At 38.1% G+C, this 26,117-nt stretch overlaps 1 protein-coding gene across 1 annotated transcript in view; it reads right to left on the reverse strand.

Moving 5' to 3' along the window:
- BANK1 (B cell scaffold protein with ankyrin repeats 1) overlaps positions 1 to 26,117 on the reverse strand; it is a 193,960-nt gene that overhangs the window by 144,588 nt on the left and 23,255 nt on the right. The window contains exons 3-5 of the mRNA XM_069485451.1: positions 17,525 to 17,679; positions 12,409 to 12,547; positions 2,853 to 2,992 (exon numbers count right to left, since the gene is read on the reverse strand). Coding sequence (XP_069341552.1) covers positions 2,853 to 2,992; positions 12,409 to 12,547; positions 17,525 to 17,679 — 434 coding nt within the window. The remainder of the gene's footprint in view (positions 1 to 2,852; positions 2,993 to 12,408; positions 12,548 to 17,524; positions 17,680 to 26,117) is intronic.

The following is a 26,117-nucleotide window of genomic DNA, read 5'->3' on the forward strand; positions in this document are numbered from 1 at the left end:
CTTTTCTCAAATTCACAGTTTGCTACATGCCCAATAGCTTTTAAATGATAATATTATAGAAAGTCTCTTATTACAAACTTAAGGATCACTGAAAAATAAAACCCAAAGATTTCTCATTATTAATCCTTTCCTCAAATTCAACAACGTTCATGCTAGTCTATGTTCAATAGCTTTTGAATGATTAGGAGAAGGATCTTATTACTAATTTTTAGCATTACTGAAATCACATCTGCCATTAAAAGTTAGTGGAAAACTCAAATATTTCTCACAATATACCATTTCAGCTAAGTAGGTGGAATATTAAAACAATTCAAATCTGCTGGTAAATGTCCCATGAACAGTAGCTATGGTGCATAAAATTACAATGTACGTTGTGTTTTGAATAGGGATGCTCAGCAGACCATTTGCAGACTATCCAAATTTCCCAATTAGGTGACAGAGCAGCACACAAAAGAAGCAATTACTGTGACGTTCTACAGCAGAAAGGAAAAGCACAGCTTTTCACACAGTTCTTTAAATATATCATCTCTGTGGGAGCGAAGCCTAATGTCACAAGGGAAAACCAAATGCCTGCAGGGAGAAGCACGGTGTGGCGCTTCCTGTGAAGCCAAACAGACCTAAACCACACCGAGGAAACGCTTCTGCGGTGGCTTCTTCATCAGAGATGGAGTCTGCCTTCCACCGTCTTCGTGCATTCACGGATACGTTGTGTGGTCCAGACGCCGGCAGTTAGATGGACCCCGAGTTATACTTAGTCCCAGATTCTAGGGAAACTGACTAACGTGCAGTCCTTCCTTTCTCCCGCCTGTTGCAATACAGCTCAGTAAGTCTGAGATCCCAGTCTCGAAATTTGTTTATTATAATCCCACAACGCTTCTACTTCCCCTCAGGACAGTAGCAAAACCTCTAGACCTATCTTAAGTCATATGAGTTAAAACTAATCTCTTGGCATCTCTCCCTGCCACGCCATGAACGGCTGTTACCAAGTTAGAATAATTCCACCATTCAGCACTCAGACCTCTGGCTTACAATGGCTCTTTCCTGGTGGTAAAATCTGAATCAAGGTGTGACTGCCCAGCATTTTCCCCTTAACTAAGCCACCAGATCTTGGTACACGGGAGAAATCCTAATACACGGCCATAACCCTTTCTTGTCTCTCATTTCTGACATGCTGGGTAAAAATGAAATAGACAAATTTCTACTTATCTAAATACTATGCAAAAACAGTTTTTATTCACATCAAGCTGTAGACGAAATCATGACTTGTATATTATAGCAGTCTGAAAAATTGTCCAGGAGTCATAAACTACATTTAATTTTCAATATATACAAAGAACCACCCCCAACAGAAAAAACAGCAGGAAAATGTGTTTAGGGTCTACTTTACTTCTGCATTGACAGAATGCTGATAATGCAATATATTGCCTTTATTAATCTTTTTGCTAGGAATAGAATTTTTAGGTAGAAGATAAGGTAACTTGCCACAAGAAAATGAAACAATCTGTTTTTCAAGCTATTACTTCTGTACTTGCTTTGCAATTACGGTGTAGACACTTTGTCAAATGTCCTCAGAGTCCCCAGTTTGACAAATGGTAGTTTACTCCCTGTCCTTTTCTAAGACATTTTTACCTTTTCCATTGTTCTAAAATATGTCATTCATAAAAGAGAACTCGAATAGAAAAGTGTATCACATGAAATAAATAACAAAGCCTCCAATTCCAAACTGGTTTAAACATATAAAGCTTCATGAAAATCTGTCAAACACACTATCATTGATAGTTCTATTATAAGTCTTATAGGCTATTTTATGGTAAATTTGAAGATCACATTGTTCAATTCAACTACCTCTTTCTCTACCTCTAATCCCTTCTACCTTCTACCCCCCAAAATCAAGTCAATTAAGCAAAATTGTATATCTAATTATCAAGTAACTACAAAAAGAAATGACATTTATTTCAATCTGAAAATTTGGTGGAATAAACACATAAGGGGTGAAAGTTCCACATTAAGCAAGCTTTCTCTTTATTGAAAGTGAGTCAGGTAACAACAACAAAAAAATAAAATTCAGAAATTAAACTAATGGCTTAAGATTAGTCAAAATGTAATTGTTACATTCTAAAATCCCTAAGAGCTGGGCATTCACAGGAAAAAGTCCCAAACAAGGGTCTTTTAAGGGACTAGACAGGCCTCACCCAGTCATAATTGCTGAATAATGCTTTGTCACGCTGGGGAAACAAACTGGGGCTTGAGATACCGCTGTACACACTTTCCAGGAAATTCTAGTCTTTCTGGAACTCCCGATAAACCTCACTACCAGAAAACAATAATTTTCGCAATCAGATAACAGGAATAGATGAATCTAAGGAAAACATACACTAAACTTGGAAATGTCCATAGGAAAATAACAATTTCCAGATTTACACATGTTCCTTTTTTGGTGGTATTTTGGATTGTCTGATTCTTGAACATCAAAGCTTCAGACAGATGATCTGATTTTCATTTTATTTTGTGTTGTCCATATCTGAATAAAGAGGAAATTAATATCCTAGAAGTTCTTTCTGATCCCTTTTTTCTTTATCTACTCTTTAACAGTGTTAAAATGAGCACGCCACAGTGGCTATTTGTAATGAAAAAGCTGTCTCCCGTTGTCATTACCTGGAATGACCTGACCTAAGCAAAAGTAATTTGTCTGTATCTTCATGCCGCAGAGCTTGGCCTCTTCCCTTCCTATTGATCAGTAATTCAGTTTTATTCAATCAACATTCAGATTTTGCACCGAAGCATGAATCCTCTTATCCTTCATTAGCTCTTTGGTTTACGTTATGATTACCTTCATGGAAAGACCAACTCACCTGGCACAAACTCTCCCCTGGATCCACCACTCCCAATGGGCATCCCCCCAACTTGGCTGCCACATAGTACTTGACCTTGGTTGTGGCCTTAATGATTCCGTCACAGTAGACATCAACGTTGACCAAGCCAGCAGGAAATTCTTATTAAAAGAAAACCAAAAAAAAAAAAATCCAGGAGAGTTAGAAGCTGAGTATATAATGCATACTCATACTATAACATCTTTCAGAGAATATGAAAAAAGCCTTTAAGAATTCATAACAATTTTACTAACTACTCTAGCACTTAAAATATTTTTTTTCATCCTTAGTAGTTAGAAACCACAAAATGGAATGTACAATTTTGGACTTAATCGTTTTAAAAAAAACTTAAAAGATAAAAACACATGTTAAAATTATAATAAAAGCAAAGCACTGTATCTTTTCTCCCTGCTTACTAATGTCCTTTTTAAAATAGTGGTCTATGATCATTTTTACATAATACTTAAGAATTTAGAAAAGTAAAGCCATTCATCAAAAGTTAGGTGTTCGTTATTAATCTTATGAAGAAAATTTCAATTAATTATAGGCAAGTTTCTCAACATTGTGTTTGGAAAGAGTAGAGCTGACTGAAATTATATAACTTGTATTCAGTTGATTATAATAAAAACTCTGTGAGGGGCAAGATTTAATGTCCTGATACTTAATTACTATTTATACTACACATTCATCCAAAGCCTTTTTGAGAAAAAACTGTTCAAAGGGACTGATAAAATGCATTGTGAATTCTGCTGTAATATATGAACAGATTTAAAGTTATATAAGAATTTAGGGCTTTCCATGAAATAATAAGAATAAATCACTGTAATAGAAAAGTTACTGTATTTAGTATAACAAAAGCAAACAAAATTTAGCTCTTTAAATTCATTTGTAGGACAAACCTTAAAAGCGTTTACTCTGTCATGGAGATACTCTCCAAATTATCCTCGAAAACTATCAGCCAACCATCTGGGGTTTGGACTAAATCATTAAATATAAGAGCTTTGAATATTTGAAAGTTCTTAAGGTTTAAGTATGAATTTCACTTTATCTCATGAAGCTGTTAAAGGACCTCTTACAATACTGCTCAGGGAAATTTAAAGGCAACAAAAGCACTCTTAAGCTTAACTAGGCCAAGGAGTTGAAATTTCCTCCTCCTCTGTCGCTTGACTAGACACCTAACCCGTATTATAAAGACATATGTAGCAGAAATAGAAGTTCTTGCTTCCCAAAGAAGTATCCAATCCAATGGAGAATATAAGAGAAACCACAATAAAAAGCTGCAAGTTGCAAAGCGCATCTCATCAGCTGACGCAGTGGGCACAGGTCGAAGGGGGTTGTAGTGTTACTGGAGGCAAAAAAAATTGATTTCAGTAGATTTTAAATTTAAATGTTTGTTTTATTGTGGTAAGTCATAGAATGATTTTGAAAGAAGATATTAATTTTGTTTATCTGAAATTAGGAGTTTTACCATAGAGTTAACCTTCTGAAAGAAAGTCGGGCAATAAATCATGAGAGATACATGGTGAGAAGGTATCTGGAAGTTCTTTGATACAGAATACTTCAAACAGTCCACTTTCTTTAGAACCTAACAGGAAAATGAACGATTTATTTCTGATGTAGTGAGTCATTAGTTGACTCAAATCTTTACCAGCGACTCCACTGAGAACCATGTTGATGTGAGTAACCCTCCAAAGAGATGTCCTTTGAAGCACTTGCTGTATACGCTTTCATGCCTGTTGAGTGGCAACTATTATTATAGATCAAGACCTAATTACTACTCCCACTTGTGTATTAGAGAGGGACGCAGGATGGATTCTTCTGGCTGGGAGGCCCTTTTTAATAATTGAATTGGCCTTTTCATGAATACTGCTTGAGCATTATTTTACTTTGTTCACTATGATGACTACATTTCACAGCACGTTAGTAAAAATAAAAACCAATTAATTGAAGGACACAAATAGAAGAGAGTAAAATCAAACTCTGCTATTTACCATCTAGACTAAAGTAGTCCAGTTAGCATTTCACACTGGAAGGACACACGGATGCAAGTAAAGATCACCACCCCCCGCCAGGGCGTCACCGACACTCAGCCACAGAGAGGAAAACCGGCAAACAGAAGGCAAGACTGGAACTCCTTGCCCGATCAGAAACAGTTACACAATACAGTGTGATCACAGAGCGGCAATGATAAAATGAATTCCATTTCAACTTCAAACCTCAAATTCCAAGCCATTCGAACGTTTTTGTCAACCTTCTATCTCTCCATGATTTAAGTGGTCTTTCCTCCCAGACGAAGTGCAAACTGAAGGCATTTATGAAAAATACAATTCAAATGTATTTCTGAATATTCAAAATATTTCCCTATGCCCATAAAAATAGATATTTCACCAATCCACTAGTTTAAGAGCTCTTTTCCTTGTGTATTTCCATTGTCTGCCAAGCTGTGTCCTATATGAACCAATTTTAGCTCCTTCCCATATGGTAAACGTTAATGAACCCACCCAAAACTTCCATGAGAACTGAAATCGGCATGACTCTGTTTTCATTAGAAGATTATCATTAAATAAAGATAGATGACTTCAAGACCTTGGGCATGCCTCAAAAATCAGTATCAGTTTAAAATATGTTAAAATTGTTTTTCTGAATTTTCTTACCTAGAACGATTTATTATAGATTGTTATTATTTTCCTAAGCAGGTTCAGGATAATATTTGGCATATCCTGAAGTATTTTTCATGGTTTTTCATGCTGTTCTAATGAAATAGAAAGATATAATTTACAATATCCAGAGCACAGTTTCTTAGTTAAAAAAGAGCTTCTGCATCTTTGTGGAGACATTATGTATTCCTTTCAACTTTTAATTGCTTGTCTCCCTGCTGTGCTATATATTTTTTCTAGCTATGCTATAGGTACCAGAGGAATACCTTCTTCCTTCTGCTTAAAAACACTTAAAACTGCTAGTTTAAAGCCTTCACATATATTTTAACAAGTTTTGGCATAAGCTAGAAGTATAGTAACTTTAAATTCCTTTAGCACAAAACAGTCCCTGTCAGATACAAACCTAAGGAGACCATTAGGAAGGTGTGTTTTCTAGAAAATGAAGCAATTATAGGTGTATCAAGGTATTGAGCTAAGAGGAAATGGCAAAACCAGAGGATATTTTCTCAAATAAAAATGTCAGGTTAATATATGGAATTGTGTCGGAAGGAAAAGATGCTACTTAGAAAAAGACCTCTAAGGATTTCCTCACTGGTCAGCATAACTGTACTTTAATATAATTTTTGTTTCTTTCTGCATTGCTACCTTATGGAAGGTCGATAATTAATGTTTCAATTTCTTTAAGATATTCAGATTATCCACTTCTCCTTGTGTGAGTTTTGGGACCATCAAGGGATGGTCCCTTTGTCTAAGTTATCAAATTTGTAGGCATACAAAATTTGTTTTTCATATACTCTTTATTGTCCTTTCCATGTCCATGAATCAGCAGTAATGGCCTCCATTTCAGTCCTGACACTGGTGACCCATGTCTTCTCCCTTCCTTGGTTAGGCAGGCTAGAAGTGCATCAATTTTGTTGATCTTTTAAGAGAACCAGATTTGGCTGTTGCTGAATTTCTCTCTTATTTTCCATTTCATTGTTTTCTGCTCTAATTTTTATTATTTATTTTCTTCTGCTTGCTTTACACTTAAATTCCTCATCTTTCTCTGGTTTCTTCAGCTGGGGGCATAGGTTATTAAATTTTGGATGTTTCTTTTTTCCTATAACAGGTTTTTAATGATAAAATTTTCCTGTAAGCACAGTTTTCTCTGCATCCCACAGACTTTAAGTTGTATTATCGCTGATTATAAATTATGCTTTAGAAGTCTGTTTTTAAATCTCCAAATGTTTGAGGATTTTCCAGTACCTTTCTGTTACTGATTTATATTTCAAGTCTACTGTGGTCTGCGAATATACTTTGCATGATTTATATTCTTTTGCATTGATTAAGGTGTATTTTTTAAGATGAAGCATGTGGTTTATCTTGGTGAACGTCACAAGTAAGTTTCAGTTCCCATGTGAGTTTCAGAAGAATGTGCATTCCACTGTTGGATGAAGTAGTCTATAAATGTCAATTAAATCAAGTTGATTAATAACACTGTTCAGGTCAACTATATACTTACTGATACTCTGTCTACTAAATCTACCAATTACTGAAAGAGAGTATTCAAGTCTTCATATAGAATGCTGGACATGTCTATTTCTCCTTTCAACTCTATCAGCTTTTGCTTCACATATTTTGACACTCTGTTGTCAAAGTGCAGACGTGTTTAGAATTGTTCTGCTTTGTTAGAGAATATATCTTTATCATTACATAATGCCCCTCTTTACATATGGTGATTTTTCTTATTCTGAAGTCTGCATTATATGAAATTATCACAGCTCTCCCAGCTATCCAGCTTTTGTTGTTTCTGATTGGTGTTAGCATGGTATTATCTTGCTCCATCCCTTTTACTTTTGATTTATCTGTGTCTTTATATCTAAATTGAGTTTCTTATAGAAGACATGTAGTTGGGTCTTGCTTTTTATCCACTCTGGCAAGCTCCGTCTTTTAATTGGCGCTCTTAGACCGTTCGCTAAATTTAAGTAGTGAATACTTGGCTTCAGGTAAATGATTGAGTTACTACCTACTATGTTTGGAACTTTTTTTAATTCCCTGTATTTGTTCTTTTTTCCTTGTCCCTACCCCAATTTTTTCTGCTCTCTCTGGTTTGAGAATTTCATAATTCTATTTTCTCTCCTCTTAGCTTATCAATTATATCTTTTTTTTAAAAAAAAAAAAAAAAAAAAGGTTATCCTGGAGTCTGAAATATACATTTTTAACAAATCTAAGTCCACCCCTAAACAGCATTATATCTCTTTCCTTGCAGTTCAGGTACCTTGTAATAGGGTATTCCCAATTCTCACCTCTTGTCCCTTATGATATTGTCACTCATCTCACTTAGCCACATGCTGTAATCACCCCACACATTGTTACTATGTTTACCGCAGACACACATTTATCTTTTAGACCAATGAAGAATAAGGAAAATAAAAGACCTTATTTTTTTCCATTCAAGTGTTTATTCATTTTTTTTTTTAGATTTTTATTTATTTATTTTTTTTCAGCTTATTATGGGGGTACAAAAGTTCAGGTTATATATATTGCCCATGTCCCGCCCATCCCTATTTTTACCTGCACTTACTCCCGCTCAAGTGCTCTTCCTTTCTTTATGTAGGTCCACATTTCTGACCTATGTGATTTCCCTTCTCCCCAAAGAACTTCTTTTAAAATCTCCTGCAGGCAGTTCTGCTGTCCATGAGTTCCTTCCTGTTTTAAATTTGCCTCAGAAAGTCTTTACGTCGCCTTCATTTTTAAAGTATAATCTCACTGAATATAAAATTTTAGATTGGTGGGCTGTTTATTACAATACTCAAAAGTATTTCACTCCACTCTCTCCTTGCTTGTATGATTTCTGAGGAGAAGGTTAATATAATTATTATACTTGCTCCTCTAGAGGTAAAGCGTTTATTTTTCTCTGTCTTGTAAGATTTTCTCTTTGTTTTCAGTATCTGCAGTTTGAATATGATATATCTGGTGTCAATTTTTTAAATTTACCTCACTTTGTGTTATTTCAGCTTCCTAAGTCTCTGTTTTGGCATCTGTCATCAATATTTGAATATTTCTTATGCTTAATTTTCTCATTCTTCTTGTGTTCCAATTACATGTACATTACACCTTTTGAAATTGTTCTACATTTCTTAGAAGTTCTGCCTTTTTAAAAAACAAAAACAAAAACAATTTATTTTTCCTCTTTGCATTTAAGTTTGGGATGCTTCCAGTGACCTATTTCAAGTTCAATAATTTTCAATAATTCTTTTCTCACCCATGTCCAGTCTATTAATGAGCCTATCGGTTATTTTTATTTCAGATGTAGTATTTTTTATTTCCAGCTTTCCCTTTTGATTCTTTCTTCTTTCACAAAATTCCTCTCTGTTTACATAATCCACATGTTCTTGGATGTTGTATACTTTTTCCATGAAAACACTTAACACCTTAATCATAGTTATTTAAAGTTCCCCCTCTGATAATTTCATTATCTGTGTCCCACCGAAGTCTGATCTGATGCATGTTTTGTCTCTTGAAACCGTGTTTTACCTTGCCTTTTGGCATGCATTGCAATTTTTGATTTAAAACCAGACATGTTGCATCAGATAATAAGAATTGAACTAAATAACACTAGAATGAAAGGACTTAGAGTATTCTGTTTAGGAGTCGGGCTGTATTTAATGTTTGCCATAGTTGTAGGTGCCAGAGGCTTCAAATTCCCCCTTTGTCCTTGTTTTTGTCACCTTTCTTGATTTTGTACTTTCCTAAATACTTTCCCCAGAGAAAGTATGAGTCCTGCAGGTTTTTTTTTAAACAGTAATCCACAGTCATCATACGGGAAGCCTGCTGCGGTGGTGACTATAATGTAGCGAGGCAGGAAATTATTCTATAGTCTTACGATTAAGTCTTACTCTTTCAGTGATTCTTGGCTGGGCCTTTCCAAGTGTTTTTGCCGTGGTATTTCTTCTCCTACTCCCCCTCAGTGAGCCAGGAAGGTGAGAAGGGGCTGCAGAGAGACGCTGCCCTTCCCCAGCTGGGATAAAGCTCTGATAAAGTGTTTTCCCCTGGAAAGTAGGTCTGTGCTATGGAGAACGTGCTGGAGGATTTCACCACGATTGTTCTTCCTCTGGTCAGCCAGAGGCTCCCCGGGCTCCTTCTCAGATCTTTACTGTGTGAATCCGGTGGATTCCTGGAAGTAAATCCCACAAAAGTGCGGGCACCTCCTAGAACTACAGTCCCCGGGGGTTTCTCACTCTCCCATTAATCTATCTATACTCAGCTTCCAGTAACTCATCGAAATTAACAGGTAAGTGCTCCTACTAGTTTACGGCTCCTGTGACTTCTGCTCTAGGGAGGTGGATCTCAGGTGTCATTCTCTTGATTCACTTTCTCTTCAGGTTTTTAGACAGTGGTTTGCCCTAGTCAGGGTTCACAGCATGATACCCAAAGTTTGGTGCCTTGGTGTGCTGAATACTTTGAACATAAGAAGATTGGAAAAGCTTCATATGAAAGATATTTCTGACTTTCTTCCATCATCCTGTCTCCTACCACTCTTTCTTCTCCAAAGTAAGTCACGGAAACCAGAATTTCTCTTCTCTAAGGCAGGTCACAGAAATTAGAACTCCTCTTCCCCCAAGCATGCCATAAAACCTATACAGGTCTCCCTTCTCCCTTAAAGATCCTCATTTCAGAGGAGTCCTGCCCCATGCCTGAGAGGAAAGACCCTCCCACAGAAAGGCCAAGAAGAAGCGGAAGAGACAGGCCTTACTGGATCTCTTCCAAGTCTGTCTGTCACCAATAGATCCTGTCTTTTGTTCAGTCACCTTTCTGCATGGCTGACTGTTCTTCATCAAACCTACGCATAAGAATGGACAGTTTTCCTTGGCTCTTTGGGTCTTCGTTTCTGACGGCTCCTGTGCCAGGTAACACTTTGATGACACATATTCGTTATACTTTTCTCTTGTTTGTCTGTCTTTTGTTATAGGAGTGCCGGCTGTGATCCTTATGATGGGCGGGGAAAGGTATCACCTTTCTGCTCCTGTACCCTGCAACCTTAGTTCTCTGATGGGTTCAAGTTTTTCTATTTTTTAGTTTGTTCAGCTTTTTCTTGTAAAAAGGGGCTGTTCATATGTTGGGGCTAAAACCACCAGTCTAACTACTACTTTTAAACCTTTGCTTTCTTTATGTATTTGTGAATATGTACTGGAGTCCCAATGTAAAATGCAGTTCTTAACAGGGTTCAAAACATTTCAAGGAACAGTGCCATGAGGCAGAGAAAATAATAACCTAGGCCTATTTCTGCTGAGGCATTGACCATCTGCATTCCCAGACAGGCTCATGGTACCATCTTGTATATTGCTACATGGCAACCAACATTTTGGAAGAAAATCTCTTATTAATTTACAGAACACATAGGGTGAAAGAAAGAGAAGTTTAATTAGTATAGCTGGTAAATAGCGATTTATTTATGTATTTACTACAAATTGTTATTTAACCACGCAGTCCATGTTGTGCCCTGGTATATCTTCAGCAACATGGAATTATAGTTTTTTGCTTTTCTGATAAACAGTTTGAACTTTGACATGTTTTATTTTTTGCACTACTCTTAGCCAGTAGGTAGACTGAGCAAAAAAATCTGAAGTAATGTGAATAATTATGTTTGACATCTTGGTCTATTTGGGAAATATTATTTAAGTACTTCTTAATTTGCAATATCGATTTTTCTGTAGTGACTTTAGATTTAGTTTAAACTCTGAAACTAATTAATTGGAAATTATTGTTCATTAACTCATTTAAGAACGTGATGTATGAAGCAAGGAGCATTGAGACAAGAAAGGAAGAAAAGGAAAAAGACAGTTTTCTCTCACATCCTTCTGCATATGCTTGGCCACGACAGGAAGTCATGTCGGAAATGTTTATAAATGCTCACTATGGAGTCTGTCTTCCTTATAATCCAACTCTAACCTAAGCTGTGCAAGGAAATCCATGAGGGGAAACATCCTTTGCACAACACAAATGAAGACCTATAAATGCTCTATACATGGACTGCATAATAGCCACATTCTAAAAGGACAAAAAACAGCTCAGGATATGTTTGACACACTCTTTAATCCTAAATGTTTTCACTACATTTCCAAATTCATAAGATTGAGCATCTTTTTATTCCAGAATATTTTAAGAAGTTCACATTAATGAAGTTTCATAAGGTAATTTGATCCTCTGATCATAAAAAGATATCAATAATTTAAAAGCCAAGCAATCTTACATTTATATTAAAACAGTAAGAAATTAATATATTAGATTTTGATTTCAGTGCAATTTTTGTGGCAAGTGTGGTTATTCCATCTGGAATTTTAAATCTGATATAATTTATCATGCCTCAAGCAAAAATAGATAATCAGATGATTAGTTTCATAAATGAAATAAGGAAAAGATGGGAAGATTATATGTAGAAATTATACCATGATGATAAAATAATGAAAAAAAAATGCTTTTCAGAACAATCAAAAATATAACGGAGGCTTGGGAGAAAAAAGAACGGGAAAGAAGAATAAAATTCATCAATAAAAATCCAAATATCTGCTAATCCTAATATTATAATAAAACAAATAATTTAGTTCCATGTTTAATAGCTGGTGTATATTAAAGTGCTCTCTGAAAACATGTTTTAAAATGTGTGATGTTACTGGGTGTCATTTCACTACATGGTGCGCAAACTAATTTCTCATAATTTACACATTCTTACTTTTGCAAATCCAGATTAATAATAACAACTTGGGTACGTGAAAACTAAACACAGGAAACACCTGCAGAACAATATTAGTTTCTGCAGGGAAGTGAAACTATTTATCATAAATTTATTGGAAGGAACTCAGAATGGTGTTGTATACTTACTAAATCATAAAAATTCTCACCTAAAGCTTTCATGCACCAGACTTTCTTATTCCAGGGGGCTGGCTGTGTTCTCACTTGCTTGTTATTTGATGTAAATTCAACCTCCACAGTATCAACAGTGACTTCATCTCTCAAAATAATGAATATTTCACCAGGATTCTATAAGATGAAAATGTAACCCAGTTAAGCATTTCAAAAAGTTTACATTAACCGAAGAACTCAATACATTTATTAATGATTAAGGTCATGCACTATTACTGAATACCCCTTCGTATGGTTTGTAATTTCAACTATCTTCAGAAATGAAATATATAAATGTAATTCTCACTACCTTTTAAATTTATCAATTTGGTGCTGATTGAATGCTCTTTTCCTCCTCATACCATGTTTTGCTCTGACAAAACAATGAGGATATAGCTGCTCCCTCTTCCCCCTGCCTCTTCCCGAGTGTGACTCACTATCCCAGGGCATAAGCATCATTTTGGTAGGGGACTAGAAATTCAGGTGTTAACCAAATCCTTTTTCAAAATCTTTTTTGATATGGGTAAATTTAATTCAATGAAGAAAACATTGGGACATTCAAATGGTCATAAATTTTGTTTTCCCAGTTGGGAAGCTGCTGTTTTGCTCTCAATTTTTCTGCCTTTTCTGTGTATCCCTTATTTGGATCTGCGCATTCAGGGAGAGAAAGGGTTATTACAATTATCACTTCCAAACTCTAAGCTTTGCTGCACTGGTCACAAATCTTGAGACCTAAACACAAACACTGAAGTTTGGCCTACGCTGTAACATTTACCTCTGAGTCTCTCGGGTAGGATACAGACCTTATCGTTTTTTAATAATGGTTCCCAGTGTTCCCTGCAGGCACCTCAGTTTGAGAACCACTTGGTTAAAGGAAAAAGACGTCTTTTGGTCACTGTAAAACCTCACCTCCAAGAGAGTAACATTTCACAGCATAGATATTTTAGGCATTAATGCACACAACCATCTTTTGCCTTTTTTTTTTACTATATTTTTAAATCAAATCACAGGATCAGGCTTTAAGTTAAGGTTGCTTACCAAGAACTAGTTTGTGATTTGCTGTTAGAAGTAAATGGGGAGTGCTGTTAGCTTTTGCATAGTGTTTTAAATTGTATTCGGGGTCAAAGAACGAGCTGGCGAGGAAGTCGTCTCAGATTCTTCTGCCCCTGAGAGTCACACCCTTTCATGTCACCTCAGGGTGTCTCTAAGTCTGTTAGTTACATAATCCCTGGTGTGTCCTACGGTTTGGAGACGTCTTATAGCTGCAGCCTCAGAGGTGTGTCAACAAACAGGTCAGATAAAACAAAGGGCTTTATTAGAGAATATATCATGTTCTAGGATTCAGATTTTTTAAAAAAATCAATGAAATTAATATATATCCAAATGCTAATAAGGCCACCTAAAAGGTCTTTTGCGGTTGCCCTATGATTTTAAGAATTAAATTTTCTCATGAAATCAACAAGCGACTGAACCAGTTTTAAAAATGTTTCCGTCTTATCATCCGGGCAGCAGCAGTGGGAGAATAAAATAGAAATAAAGCAATATGGGTTGATTATACTAAAAGAAGTTAAGGCCGGGCGCGGTGGCTCACGCCTGTAATCCCAGCACTCTGGGAGGCCGAGGCGGGTGGATCGCTCGAGGTCAGGAGTTTGAGACCAACCTGAGCAAGAGCGAGACCCTGTCTCTACTAAAAATAGAAAGAAATTAGCTGGACAACTAAAAATATATAGAAAAATTAGCCGGGCATGGTGGCCCATGCCTGTAGTCTCAGTTACTCGGGAGGCTGAGGCAGGAGGATCGCTTAAACCCAGGAGTTTGAGGTTGCTGTGAGCCAGACTGATGCCACGGCACTCTAGCCTGGGCAACAGAGTGAGACTCAAAAAAAGAAAAAAAGAAGTTAAGAGATTTTGGGGAGAGAAAAGCAGAGAGTGCAGTGGGCAGACTCTACTGAAAGGAAGGGGAAATGATATATTGAAGATCAGCGTGCACAGATAAAAGAGGATAAAGAAAGTAAACTCACTCTAAATTTCTCTTTAGGATGGTACTACCGCAGAGACAGTGTAGACGTCGTTACCGACGGAAATAGCAGGAGAGGCTTCAAGGCATGCAAACCGCAGTGCTCCCTAGGGACCCTGTCGAGGAAGACATTTGGAGGCTCCTGTTTAGAGCTTCAGGGGAAATCTCTAAAAAGAGTGACTGGAATCACCCTTAAAGAGTAGAAGTTCCAGCACGTGAATATGGAACAACTGGGCAGACTGCAGAGAAGCCTTCGAAGGGGAGCATTGAATTCTTGAAGCCATTGGTAGGCAGGTTTGAAGGTGACATATTTGTTGCATGGGGCACGGATATCGTTCCCACACTCCGAGGTAAGAGTTAACCTTGGCACTATTGGCACTTTGGGACCAGGTAAGTCACTGCCGTGGGAGCTGACGTGTGCGTTATAGGACGTTTAGCAGCATCCCGTGGTCAGACACACTAGAGGCCAGTGGCAATCTCCCAGTTATAACAACCACAAATGTCTGCAGACTTTGCCAAATGTCCCCTAGGTTGAAGGGGACAAAATCACCCCCAGCTGAGAACCACTGCTCTGAGGGAATTTGCTTGAGAAATTTACTGAATTAGGACTTAGGAATAACTGACCACACAGGGAAGAGAAGTTCCCAAATAATAGACCAGGGTAAAAGAGGAGACCAAATTAAAGAAGCCAATTCCAACTGTTGAAAGTCACCTAGACATTTCTCAAAGAGACAGAATAACTCACAGAAGTGAACCATGGAGGTACATCTTCACTAGTGCATGGAAAAAAGTTGAAGAAAGAAAAAAAATTTTTTTCTGCTATTTTTAAAGGGGTACAAAATTTTCAAGGGCCTTGGAAATCCACGGACCGGCGCCGGGAAGAGTGACAAGGCAGAGGGATGGACACGGGCAGGTTCCCAGGGTCAAAGACAGCGGCACCCGCTGCCTCAGTGAACGACCCTCTAACGCTGAGTCCCCAGAACACAGGAGCTGGCGGGGCAGGGGCACAGACCCCGGCAGCTCCGCAGCAAGACGCAGCTGCAGAAGGGACTTAAAGTCACTCCCTATTTGTCAGAGAAAACGAAGATGGTGCCACCACTACGTAGAACTCATGGTCAACCCGGTGTCCGCATACTGGAAACGCGAAGCTACAAAGGGAATTAACACGGTTTGAAAGCGCTGGGCGTGAACAAGGCACATCTCAAATAAGACCTGGCGACTGGCAGGGACAATGCAAAGCTCTAGATTTTGCAGGATGGCGGGGAAGCCTCAAGTGTCACTTCCTGCAAGAGAAGGCTGGCATTTTAAGCAATCTCTATTCACCCACTACTTGGCAGACTTTTCAGCACCGAGTTTAAGTTCAAAGGTTGCACTTTCAGACAATCGGCGTAGACTGGACATTATCTTAGCAAATCTGAAATACAGTTTTCAAACGGTTGGACACAGAGGGTCTTTTCTGTGGTGCTTGTCAACAGTCACATGGATTTAGATCGTTAGTAGATTTAGGTTCTAAGAACACAAGATTTTGCCTGCGATAACTATTGTCGGTCCAAGGATTAGCTTATTTTGAATTTTTAGAAATGTAGGGCTGGTGTTAAAATAATCCTGTTATAACCTTTCAACTTTCAGGATTCTTAAAAAAGTGGGTTACCCAACGACATTTGATATTTAAATAATTTAACTTCAGAAGAGCTGAAAGAATTATATCCATGTCAATAAAAAAAAAAAAAAATCCCATAATTCTGCTATTGAAAGAACCCCTACCCTGATCAGCCGTCGCGAGATCTGATTTCTGGACTTTGATTTCTTTGCTATTTTAGCAACGAGAAGGTTTTATAGTGCTCAGATTTTACTGTTCCAGATATTTTTAAAAGCAGCTATTTAGACTCACTGCATAACTCCTGGTGAGCTATTTTTAGTTTCAGAGGGTTTTTTTTTTTCCCTTTCTTTGATTTCACCTGCTTGAGAGTAGTAGCTATTTCTCTTTTATTGTAGGTCTTTTCTGTCTCTTCCATTATTTCTGGCTCAGTAGGAGCCACCAGTACTCACTGTTCAGACTGATACCCCTTTCTTAAGTTCCTTGGTCCTTTAAATGAATCGTAATTTTTCTCTGCCTGATCATCTGTGTCAGTTCCCTTGAAGCTGTAGAGTTCAGGTTCCTGGGGTCTCTAAGATAGTGTCAAAGCATTTTTTGTTACTCTGGCACTGACAGCAAAATAGCTTAAAATAGTGATGCTTTTTGCTCAGGCAAGAGGGGAGGGAGTGGAGCGAGGGTGAGGAAATTGAATCTCACCCAGCTACATGGAGGTCCAGCTGCCCTCAGCACTACTGGTACCAACAGGATCAGGGGACCCACCCAAACGGTCTGTGAGCTCCTGTCATCTGGTCCTATAAATTCACTGGCTTCCACCAGAAGGACCGTTCCGTGCAACTCCCATAAGGGTCTCCTGTTTCTTTGGCTTTTTCCACTCAAGGACACCACAGACATTGAGGCCCAGCATCTTCTTACTGTCCAAGATTACACAGCCAGAGATTCGGGTAGCTTATGTTAGTGGTTCATTCCAAGTTAGACTTAGGAAGAAGAAATGTCAGAAATATGGATTTATATAGTCAACTTCCCAGAAATCCTTTCCCCACATGATACTTTTATTCCCTGAAGGACCAGCTCTTCTAACTTTTATGATATTTCCACTTAATGTCAGCCCTTAATATATGTTCTATAATTGAAAAATTGGTGAACCTAAAAATAAATATTTTCAAATTCTATTCAAGGGTATGTTTTCCTTTATGAAACTAAACTCTTGATATGCTTAACGTGAACCTAACTTTCTTTTATTAATAATTAGCTGATATATACACAAATTGTATATGTTTGCAAACTGTGAAGTCACAGTTGATAAAATTGTGCTTTCCTAAATTCTCCAATATTCAATTATGTATCAAATGCCTACGATTTGCCAGACACTGTTCTAGGTCCTGGGGACACAGTCACAAACAAAGTGGACAAAAGTGCCAGCTATGCTGGAGTTTACATTCTTGTGCAATTCAGTATCTGTTGAAACAATGGGGCCACTTAAAGAACAAGGCATCGTTACTGACCTCACATGGAATTTCAGCAGGAAGCACCACTGCCAGCGGTGCGGTGCTTCTTGGAGCTTCTGGAAATTCTTCCCTTTCCCTTCTGTCATTCATTTCCCTAGAATGCTTCACTCTTAGGCTCGTTGGGATGTCGACCTCAAGGTAGTCTTCAGAACCTAGAGAAAATTGTATGAATGGAGAGCATAATGTAACAAAAGCCGTATTATTTTCTCCATTGTTATAAAGAATAACTGCTGAACCACTGATTTAATGAATATATGGGAAAGCCAAACTGAGTTTAAGAGAGCTGCAATAATTGAACCAATGTTAATCATTAAAATAATACTTCACAATTTAATGTTATAATCTTTATGACTAAACTAATCAACTATATAATAATATGTTCACCTACTAGTTAAATATTTTCCAAAAAAAAAAAAAATCCAACAATTTTTATTTTCTCTTAATATTAAAACAGTAAATTTATAAAACATAACCCATTTCTTTTCCATGATGGTTATTAAGAAAATGTACTTTACTTTAAATCAGAACAATTTAAATCAGAAGATTTATTTACCCTTTACATATATTTCTAATTTCTAAAAACAAAAAGCATAATGATGGGACAATTACTAAATAAATGAAACTAGCATCTCTATAAAATTTTAGTTTAATAGTGAAATATTATACTAGTATTCATCAAAATGTTAATGTGTTCTATGAAAATAAGCATTCTATATCAAATAAATTGGGTTTCTTTATGGCAGTATTATTGAGCACTGAAATATACTAATGTGAATTTTGAATCTCAAGGAAGGGCTACAGTATTTGATTTTTTAAAAATCTTAACATTTAGTCATTAGCATTTGGGCACAATCATTAAAACACTGTTCTCTATTGAAAAAAAATGTGTTAAGAGAGACAGATAATTTGTTTCTATTAGTCAATGTTTCAAAGCCCAAAGTGTTTCATTAGGGCACAGAACCAACGTGGCTCAAGTTAAGACTCTCACAACAAGAAGGTCACATCTGTAAACTCTTAGGCCCACTCAAAAGAATTCCTCAAGTCCCCAAAGAAGGGAACTGGAAGCAAGAGACGCAGCCTTTGACAGCATGACACTGGCCCAGTGGGTGAGAAGGCCTCGGCCCCGGGCACTCGGGGACCCAACCTAGCTGGCACCCACAGGTGGACTCCGGTGTTCTCCTGTCGAGCATCAGCAACGTCACGGAACATCAAAATCAGACAAGGTCACTCTGTCACCATGATGGGTCACGACAGAGACAAGACTACTCTGCAGTCATACTGGAATACGTGCAGAAACATGAACATTGCCCAAACCACAGAATGACCAAACAGCCCGAATCCTGGCCAGTATGCATAGTTATGGATACTGCTTCTTGCCCAGTTCTAGCTTCAGCCTCTTGTCCTTTCTCCTGCCTTACACATGGATGACCTACCCCTCCTGCTTTGCCTGGGATTTTCAGGGTGTGGGCATCGAAAATGCCATGTCCCAGGAACCCCGTCAGTCCCAAGCAAACAGAAACAGTTGGTCATCCTACTTCTAAATAGAATCCTTAATAAACCATTAATATACAAAATCACAAAATGACCCCTGCTTCCTGATAGCAAGCAAATGTACCAAAGCCCTGCTTCCTTGAACCCTCCCTCAAATCATTTAAAAGAAGCCTAAATCCCTTAAGTCTTTTTTCACATCCTTTTACTAAGACACCCCACGGTTCTCCAGGGTGTGCCTTCTATTCACTGCAACAACCGAAACATCCAAACAGTTCAAGGACGGGTATGTTCCTGGTGGTCTTTGGCTAAAGGGCATTGAGAGACTAAAAAGGAAGAAGAGTCAAAGACAATAGAGCGGGAAGTAGCTAGAACTTTGGTCTCACTGTATCCAAAAAAGTGAAGTCACCAGTTCCATATAAGTAATGCTATCAGAGAAGCAAAGTAACAAAGAGATTCCCCCTTGAGAGGCGCTCCATGCTGTATCCAAGAAGCAAAGGTTTTTTTTTTCTCTTGTTTCTGTCTTATGAAAGTTGCAAAATTAAGGCAGAAAAGCACCTGGGATTTCCAGATTTCTCCCCATATTGGTCTCATTTGAAATGAAAAACAGCCTTTATTGCTCTAACAATTTCAACACTTTCATAAGCAGTCCTTATTGTCTCACTCTCTTTCTCTCTCTCTCTTATGCACACATACTCACACACACACAAATCAAAATAGTGAATGGTTATTTAAAATAGGAAACTGATTTTATTTAATACACCTTAAAAGGAGGAGAAGTTGTTCCACCATGTCGGTATTTGGAATTTTCTGCTAATTCTTCAGTGATATTAGGTTAAGAAGAGCTATTGTATTTACTCTGGAGACATAATCACAGACGTACGTGAAGATTTATGTCTACAAATGTTTACGGAAGCACTGTTTATAATACTGAAAATTGGAAGCAATCTAAGCAATAAGGGACCAGATAAAAATATGCTTTGTGATAGAAGATATTATCATTAATAAAAATGTTATCAAAGAATATTTAACAAGGAACAGGTTTATGATATAACTGAAAAAAATCAAGTAACTAAATTGTCAATTTAGTAGGTTCCCATTTTAGTAAAATAAAAAGTATACATGTACAGAACTATGTGGTAGGAATTAAAGACATATTCTGGAATGAGTAAGAATAGACTATCTCTATAAGTACAAAAATACCAAGAGTGGTTACTTCTGGCTGTGGGTTATGAGTGAATTTATTATATAGATAGATAAAATTAATAATACCTAATAATATAGTATATGCAATATATTATTTTCCGGCACTAAAATGCACTTATTTTACAGATTAAACTATGTATGTACATTTAAGTAAAGAAATGAATCAATCAGATTGCAGACTGAGAACATGTATCTATTCCTCTTCTCTACAACACGTAACTGAAATAATAGAAAAGAGTATTTTTAAAAAAATACATGTATTATAGCACTAGAAATTGATAAATGGTACAATTACATAAGAACAATTTTTGAGGGGTTAAATAGAAGTTAATCTGGAATTAGATGAACAGAGATACCAGAACAGAAAAAACAGAGCCCAAAACATCTTTGGAAAAGATAACTCCAAATATTAAATTCATTTTTCAAAACTAATTAGTTTCCAAAACTAAAGAAACTACAGACTGAAAATTCAAAAAGCAAAAGGAAGACCTGGACAAAGATAATGGTCATAAGTTCAAACCTCATTTGGAACAACTGAGACAATTGGAATTTTCCCAGCTGCTGCTTCTACTGAGCAAAAGGCAGTTTTGCTTTTGCCCTAAGAATAAAGCCCTAGACTTAAAAAAAAAAAAAAAAAAATACAAGCTCGTGCCAGGACTGGATAAGATAGCAGAGTAGAACCTGATGTATTTCCCAACCTTCCCAAAGACAGCAGAGAAAGGGAAATGCTAAGAGAAGAGCTGACTTCTGCACTTTTTCTAAGGGTTAAATTTGCAAGCACCATGCTCTAGTGTGTAGGTGTTTTGTCCAGGAGACTCCACGGGAGGAGCCACAGCTATTAACTGACAGTGATTCCCACGAAAAACATAAACCGTCACCCAAAATGACCCTTTTCCCCTTCTGCTATCCTAACATCCGCAACTCATTCATTCTTCCAACGCACCTTTTCCTACCAACACGTCGGTCAAACTTGCCACACAGAGATGGTGCAACACTGTGCAACCCAGAGTGTGGTCCTGGGACCAGCCGCGTACTGGAGACGCGGACTTCCAGCCTCCACCTTAGTTAGACCTACTGAGTCAGAATCTGCATTTCAAAAGAACTGCCAGTGATTTGAACGTGCACCGAAGTTTGAGAAACAGCCTGCAGTAACAATAATTTATACCTTGGCGTGATATCTTTCCATGTCATAGCATAAACCATTAACTGAAATTATAGCATGATTGATCTGTTTCCTTGTTTCCTGTCTATCCGATTTAGAATGCAAGCTTGTTAGTTCCGGCAATTTTTTTGTTAACCTCTATATCTCTAGTGTATACAATAGTGCCTGGCATATAGTAGAGGCTTAATAAATATTTGTTGCCTAGTTAGAAGAAATCACCATAGCTTAGAAAGTACTAAGTTGACCTCTTGATGTCTTAACACATTTTTGTTAACGTTTTTGAGAGTTGCTAAGGCAGTATTATTACAGCATTGCCTATAACATGCTCTTGGCAGTTATTTCCTGCAACTGGATCTATGAAGCAATGAGCTAGAGGAATCAAAAGATTAGTTAATGAAACAAACCCCAATTATATTCTCTCTGAAGAAGTTCAACATGTATCAACAGCAATCCCTTTGAGCAGCTTGGCCACAATGAAATAAAACCAAGATCTACGGAATAACATTTGAAACAAAAACTGAGAATCAGACTTTCAATTATTCTTTTTAATGAATAACAATGTAGTTTCACATTCATTTTAGTTGCTACTTTTTTGAAATGTTGGCTTCAAGAAAAGTTTGTGAACGCACTGATCATCACAACTTTGCGTGTTAAATTATTCATGGGACATATAATTCATGAAAAGTGGAATGACTTTCACTGGAATGTCTTACAAAACATTCCAGTGAAAAATACCTAAGGTATACTAATGCACACTCAACCCAGACATTCAGCAACTTACTGGTTTCTTTTTTTGTATTATTATTATTATTTTACAATGAAGAAAAAAAAAAAAACACAGAATGATCTGAATAGAGATTCATGAGATAGAGCAGGGTTGCCTATGTGTGGCGGTCCCCGACCTTTTTGGCACCAGGGACCATTTTCACGGAAGACAATTTTTCCACAGATGGGATGGGGGTGGAGGATTTCTTAGGCCCAGGCTCTAACAGGGCGACGGACTGGTACCGGTCTCCAGGTTGGAGACCGGAGCATGTTAGGTTGTAATAGCATGAAAAAAATTTTGTTACATGTTAGCTTAATAAAAAAGAGTAGATATTAATGTGTGAATGCATGTAAATATATGCACATATATGTATAGATATGCATACATATGTGTAAGTGTATATATGTATATATAAATATCCTGTGTTTATAAATGTATGTGTATGTGTGCGTGTATAAATGAAAAAAAAAAATCACCATTCTGTTAGCAGTGATTATTTGAGTGGTTAGAATAAAAGTCATTTTTAAAAATTTTCTTCTTCATTCTTTTCAAAATACCAGACTTTTGACAAGCCATAAATATTACTTTTCCAATCAGACAAAAATGAACACCATCAAAAATTATTCATCGTTTTTACTGGATGAGAGGACAGCAGCAATTCCATCTTTCAAAATCAAATTTATATGAATTTTTTACATAAGTGATAAATATTCATTATATATAATTGAGAACACATAAAGAGAAAGAAGAAAATAAAATCACCTATAATTCTGTCTCCTAGAGATAACCACAGCTAACTTTTTGATATATATCGTTCTAGTCTTTGCCTGAAGCATGCAAATATATATTTTTGAAAAATGGAAATGGGACAATCATACAAGCATTTATACTAGAGGTATACCTTAGAGATAGTGCAGGTCCCTTTCCAGACTAACACTTTAAAGCAAATATTGCAATAAAAGGAGTCATACAAATTTTTTGGTTTCCCAGTGCATATAAAAATGTTTACACTATACTATAGTCTGTTAAGTTTGTAATAGATTTTGTCTGAAAAAACAATGTACCTCCCTTAATTCAAAAAATATCTTACTACTAAAAAATGCTAACGATCATCTGAGACTTCAGCGCGTTGTAATCTTTTTGCTGGTTGAGGGTCTTGTCTTGATGTTGACGGCTGCTGACTAATCAGGGCGGCGGTTGCTAAATATGGGGGTGGCCACAGAAATTTCTTAAAATGAGACAACATTGAAGTTTGATTAATTGATTGACTCTTCCTTCACAAAAGATTTTTTAACAGCATTTTATCCACAGCAGAACTTCTTTCAAAATTTGACTCAATCCTCTCAAACCCTGCCATGGCTTTATCTATTAGGTTTATGTCATACTTTAAATCCTTTGTTGTCATTTAAAAATGTTCACAGCATCTTTATCAGGAGTAGATTCCATCTCAAAATACTACTTTCATTGCTCATCCATAGGAAGCAACTCCTCATCCATTCGAGTTTCATCCTGAGTTTACAGTAATTCAGTCATGTCTTCAGGCTCCACTTGTAATTCTAGTTCTCTTGTTATTTCCACCACATCTGCAGGAACCTCCTCCATTGAGGGTTAAAATCAACTTCTTCCAAACTCCTGTTTATGTTGATATTTCGACCTCCTCCTATGAATCAGAAATGTTCTTAGTGGCATCTAGAATGGTGAACCCTTTCCAGTAGGTTTTCAATTTACTTTGCCCAGATCCATCAGAATAATCACCATCTATGGAAGCTGTAGCCTTACAAAATGTATTTCTTAAATAGTAAGACTTGAAAATCAAAATGACTCCTTGGTCCATGACGTACAGAGTGGATGTTGTGTTAGGAGGCATGAAAACAGCACTAATCTCCTTGTACATCTCCATCGGAGATCTTGGGTGACTAGACGCATTGTCAGTGAGCAGTAATATTTGGAAAGGAATCCTTTTTTTTTTTCCTGAAAAGTAGGTCTCAACAATGAATTTAAAATATTCAGTAAACCATGGTATAAACAGATGTGCTGTATTCTAGGTGCTGTTGTTCCATTTATAGAGCACAGGTAGAGTAGATTTAGCACAATTCTTAAGGGCCCTAGGATTTTTGGAATAGTAAATGATCATTGGCTTCAACTTAAAGTCACCAGCTACAACAGCCCATAACAAGAGAGTCGGCCTGTCCTTTGAAGCTTTGAAGCCAGGCATTGACTTCTCCTCTCTGGCTATGAAAGTCCTAGTTGTCACCTTATTCTGATATAAGGCTTTTTCATCTACATTGAAAATCTGTTGTTTAGTGCAGCCACCTTCATCAATAATCTTAGCTAGATCTTCTGGATGACTTGCTGCAGCTTCTACATCAGCACTTGTTTCACCTTGCACTTTTTATTTATCTATTTTTTTTTTTTTTTGATAGAGTCTCACTCTGCCACCCTAGCTGGAGTGCAGTGGTATCATCATAGCTCACAGCAACCTCAAACTCCTGGAGTCAAGCGATCCTCCTGCCTCAGCCTCCTGAATAGCTGGGACTACAGGCACGGCCCACTGTGCCCAGCTAATTTTTCTGTTTTTAGTAGAGACGGGGTCTCACTCTTGTTCAGGCTGGTCTCAAACTCCTGAGTTCACCTTGCACTTTAATGTTATAAAGACAGCTTCTTTCCTTAAAAAACCCTCTTCTAGCTTCAAGCTTTTTCTACAGCTTCCTCACCTCTCTCATCTTTTATAAAATTGAAGACAGTTAGGGCCTTGCTCTAGATTTGTCTTTGGCTTAAGGGAATGTTGAGGCTGATTTGATTGTCTATGCAGACCACTGAAACTTTCTCCACATCAGCAATAAGGCTGTTTCACTTTCTCATCATCAGTGTTTTCGCTGGAGTAGTAGTCTTAACCCTTCGAGAACTTTTCCTTTGCATTCACAACTTGGTTAACTGTTGGATTCAAGAGGCCTAGCTTTCTGCCTCAGTGTGCTTTTTGTCATGCTTTCCAAATTAAGTGAATCGTTTCTAGAGATTTCAAGTGACAGATGTGTGACTCTTCCGTTCCCAGGAACACTTAGACGTCACTGTAGGGTTATTAACTGGCCTAATTTCCATACTGTTGTGTGTCGGGGAAGAGGGAGGCCCAGGGAGAGGAGAGAGACGGGGGACACTCGGCGGAGCTGTCAGAACACACACAACACCTGTCACTTACGTTCTCCATCGACGTAAATGCAGTGCACGGGCCCGAGACAGTTAGGAGGAACATCACAGATTAGTGATGGGGGAGAGGACAGAGCGTTGAAGGCCGATGCCCACCTGCGGATGGCCCCTCTCGGAAGGACACTGTAACACTGTGGAGAAGCGATGGGGAACATGCAGGGTGAAGAAGGTGATGGGACGATCCGTTCGCTAAGATGGACAGGATCTGTGGGAGGCACATCCCCGTGGGCAGGGCAGGAGGATGGAGCCCGGCGCTCCACGCCCACCCTGCGGGCGCGCGGCCCTAGCTGTGGGTCCCCTCCGCCACCACAGACCCGTGGACTGGCTGGGGGGCTGCTTAGAGTCCGCGCAGAGACATCACCCTGGACCTCGGGTGCAGCGGGGACCCGGTGGCTACCGATCCTGGGTTTCTGCAGCTGATGCCGTCCTCGCTCTCAGGCCCAGGGCGCCAGGGCTACGTGGCACTTGGCCCGCAGCGGCAGCCTTCGCATCGCCCCACCGCGCCAGCGAGGGAGCAGGGACCGAGTGGACGCTCCCCGTGCTGTGCCGCGCGACTGCGAGCTGAGTGCCCCTCCCCGCCCCCGACACAGGATCGGAGCAGACGAGGCACCTGAGTCGCCACAGGTACCACTTGGGAAGCCTTGAGTGACTGACTGCCTTACCAGGACCTAGGCAAGGGGAGAGCCCCAGCCGTCCAGCAGCCCTGGCCTCCCTCTGCGGTCCCTTGCCCGCTGGAACCAACCCCTCCCATCATGACTCTGCCT

The sequence above is a fragment of the Eulemur rufifrons genome, chromosome 13, assembly GCF_041146395.1.
Source record: "Eulemur rufifrons isolate Redbay chromosome 13, OSU_ERuf_1, whole genome shotgun sequence".
Taxonomy (NCBI): domain Eukaryota; kingdom Metazoa; phylum Chordata; class Mammalia; order Primates; family Lemuridae; genus Eulemur; species Eulemur rufifrons.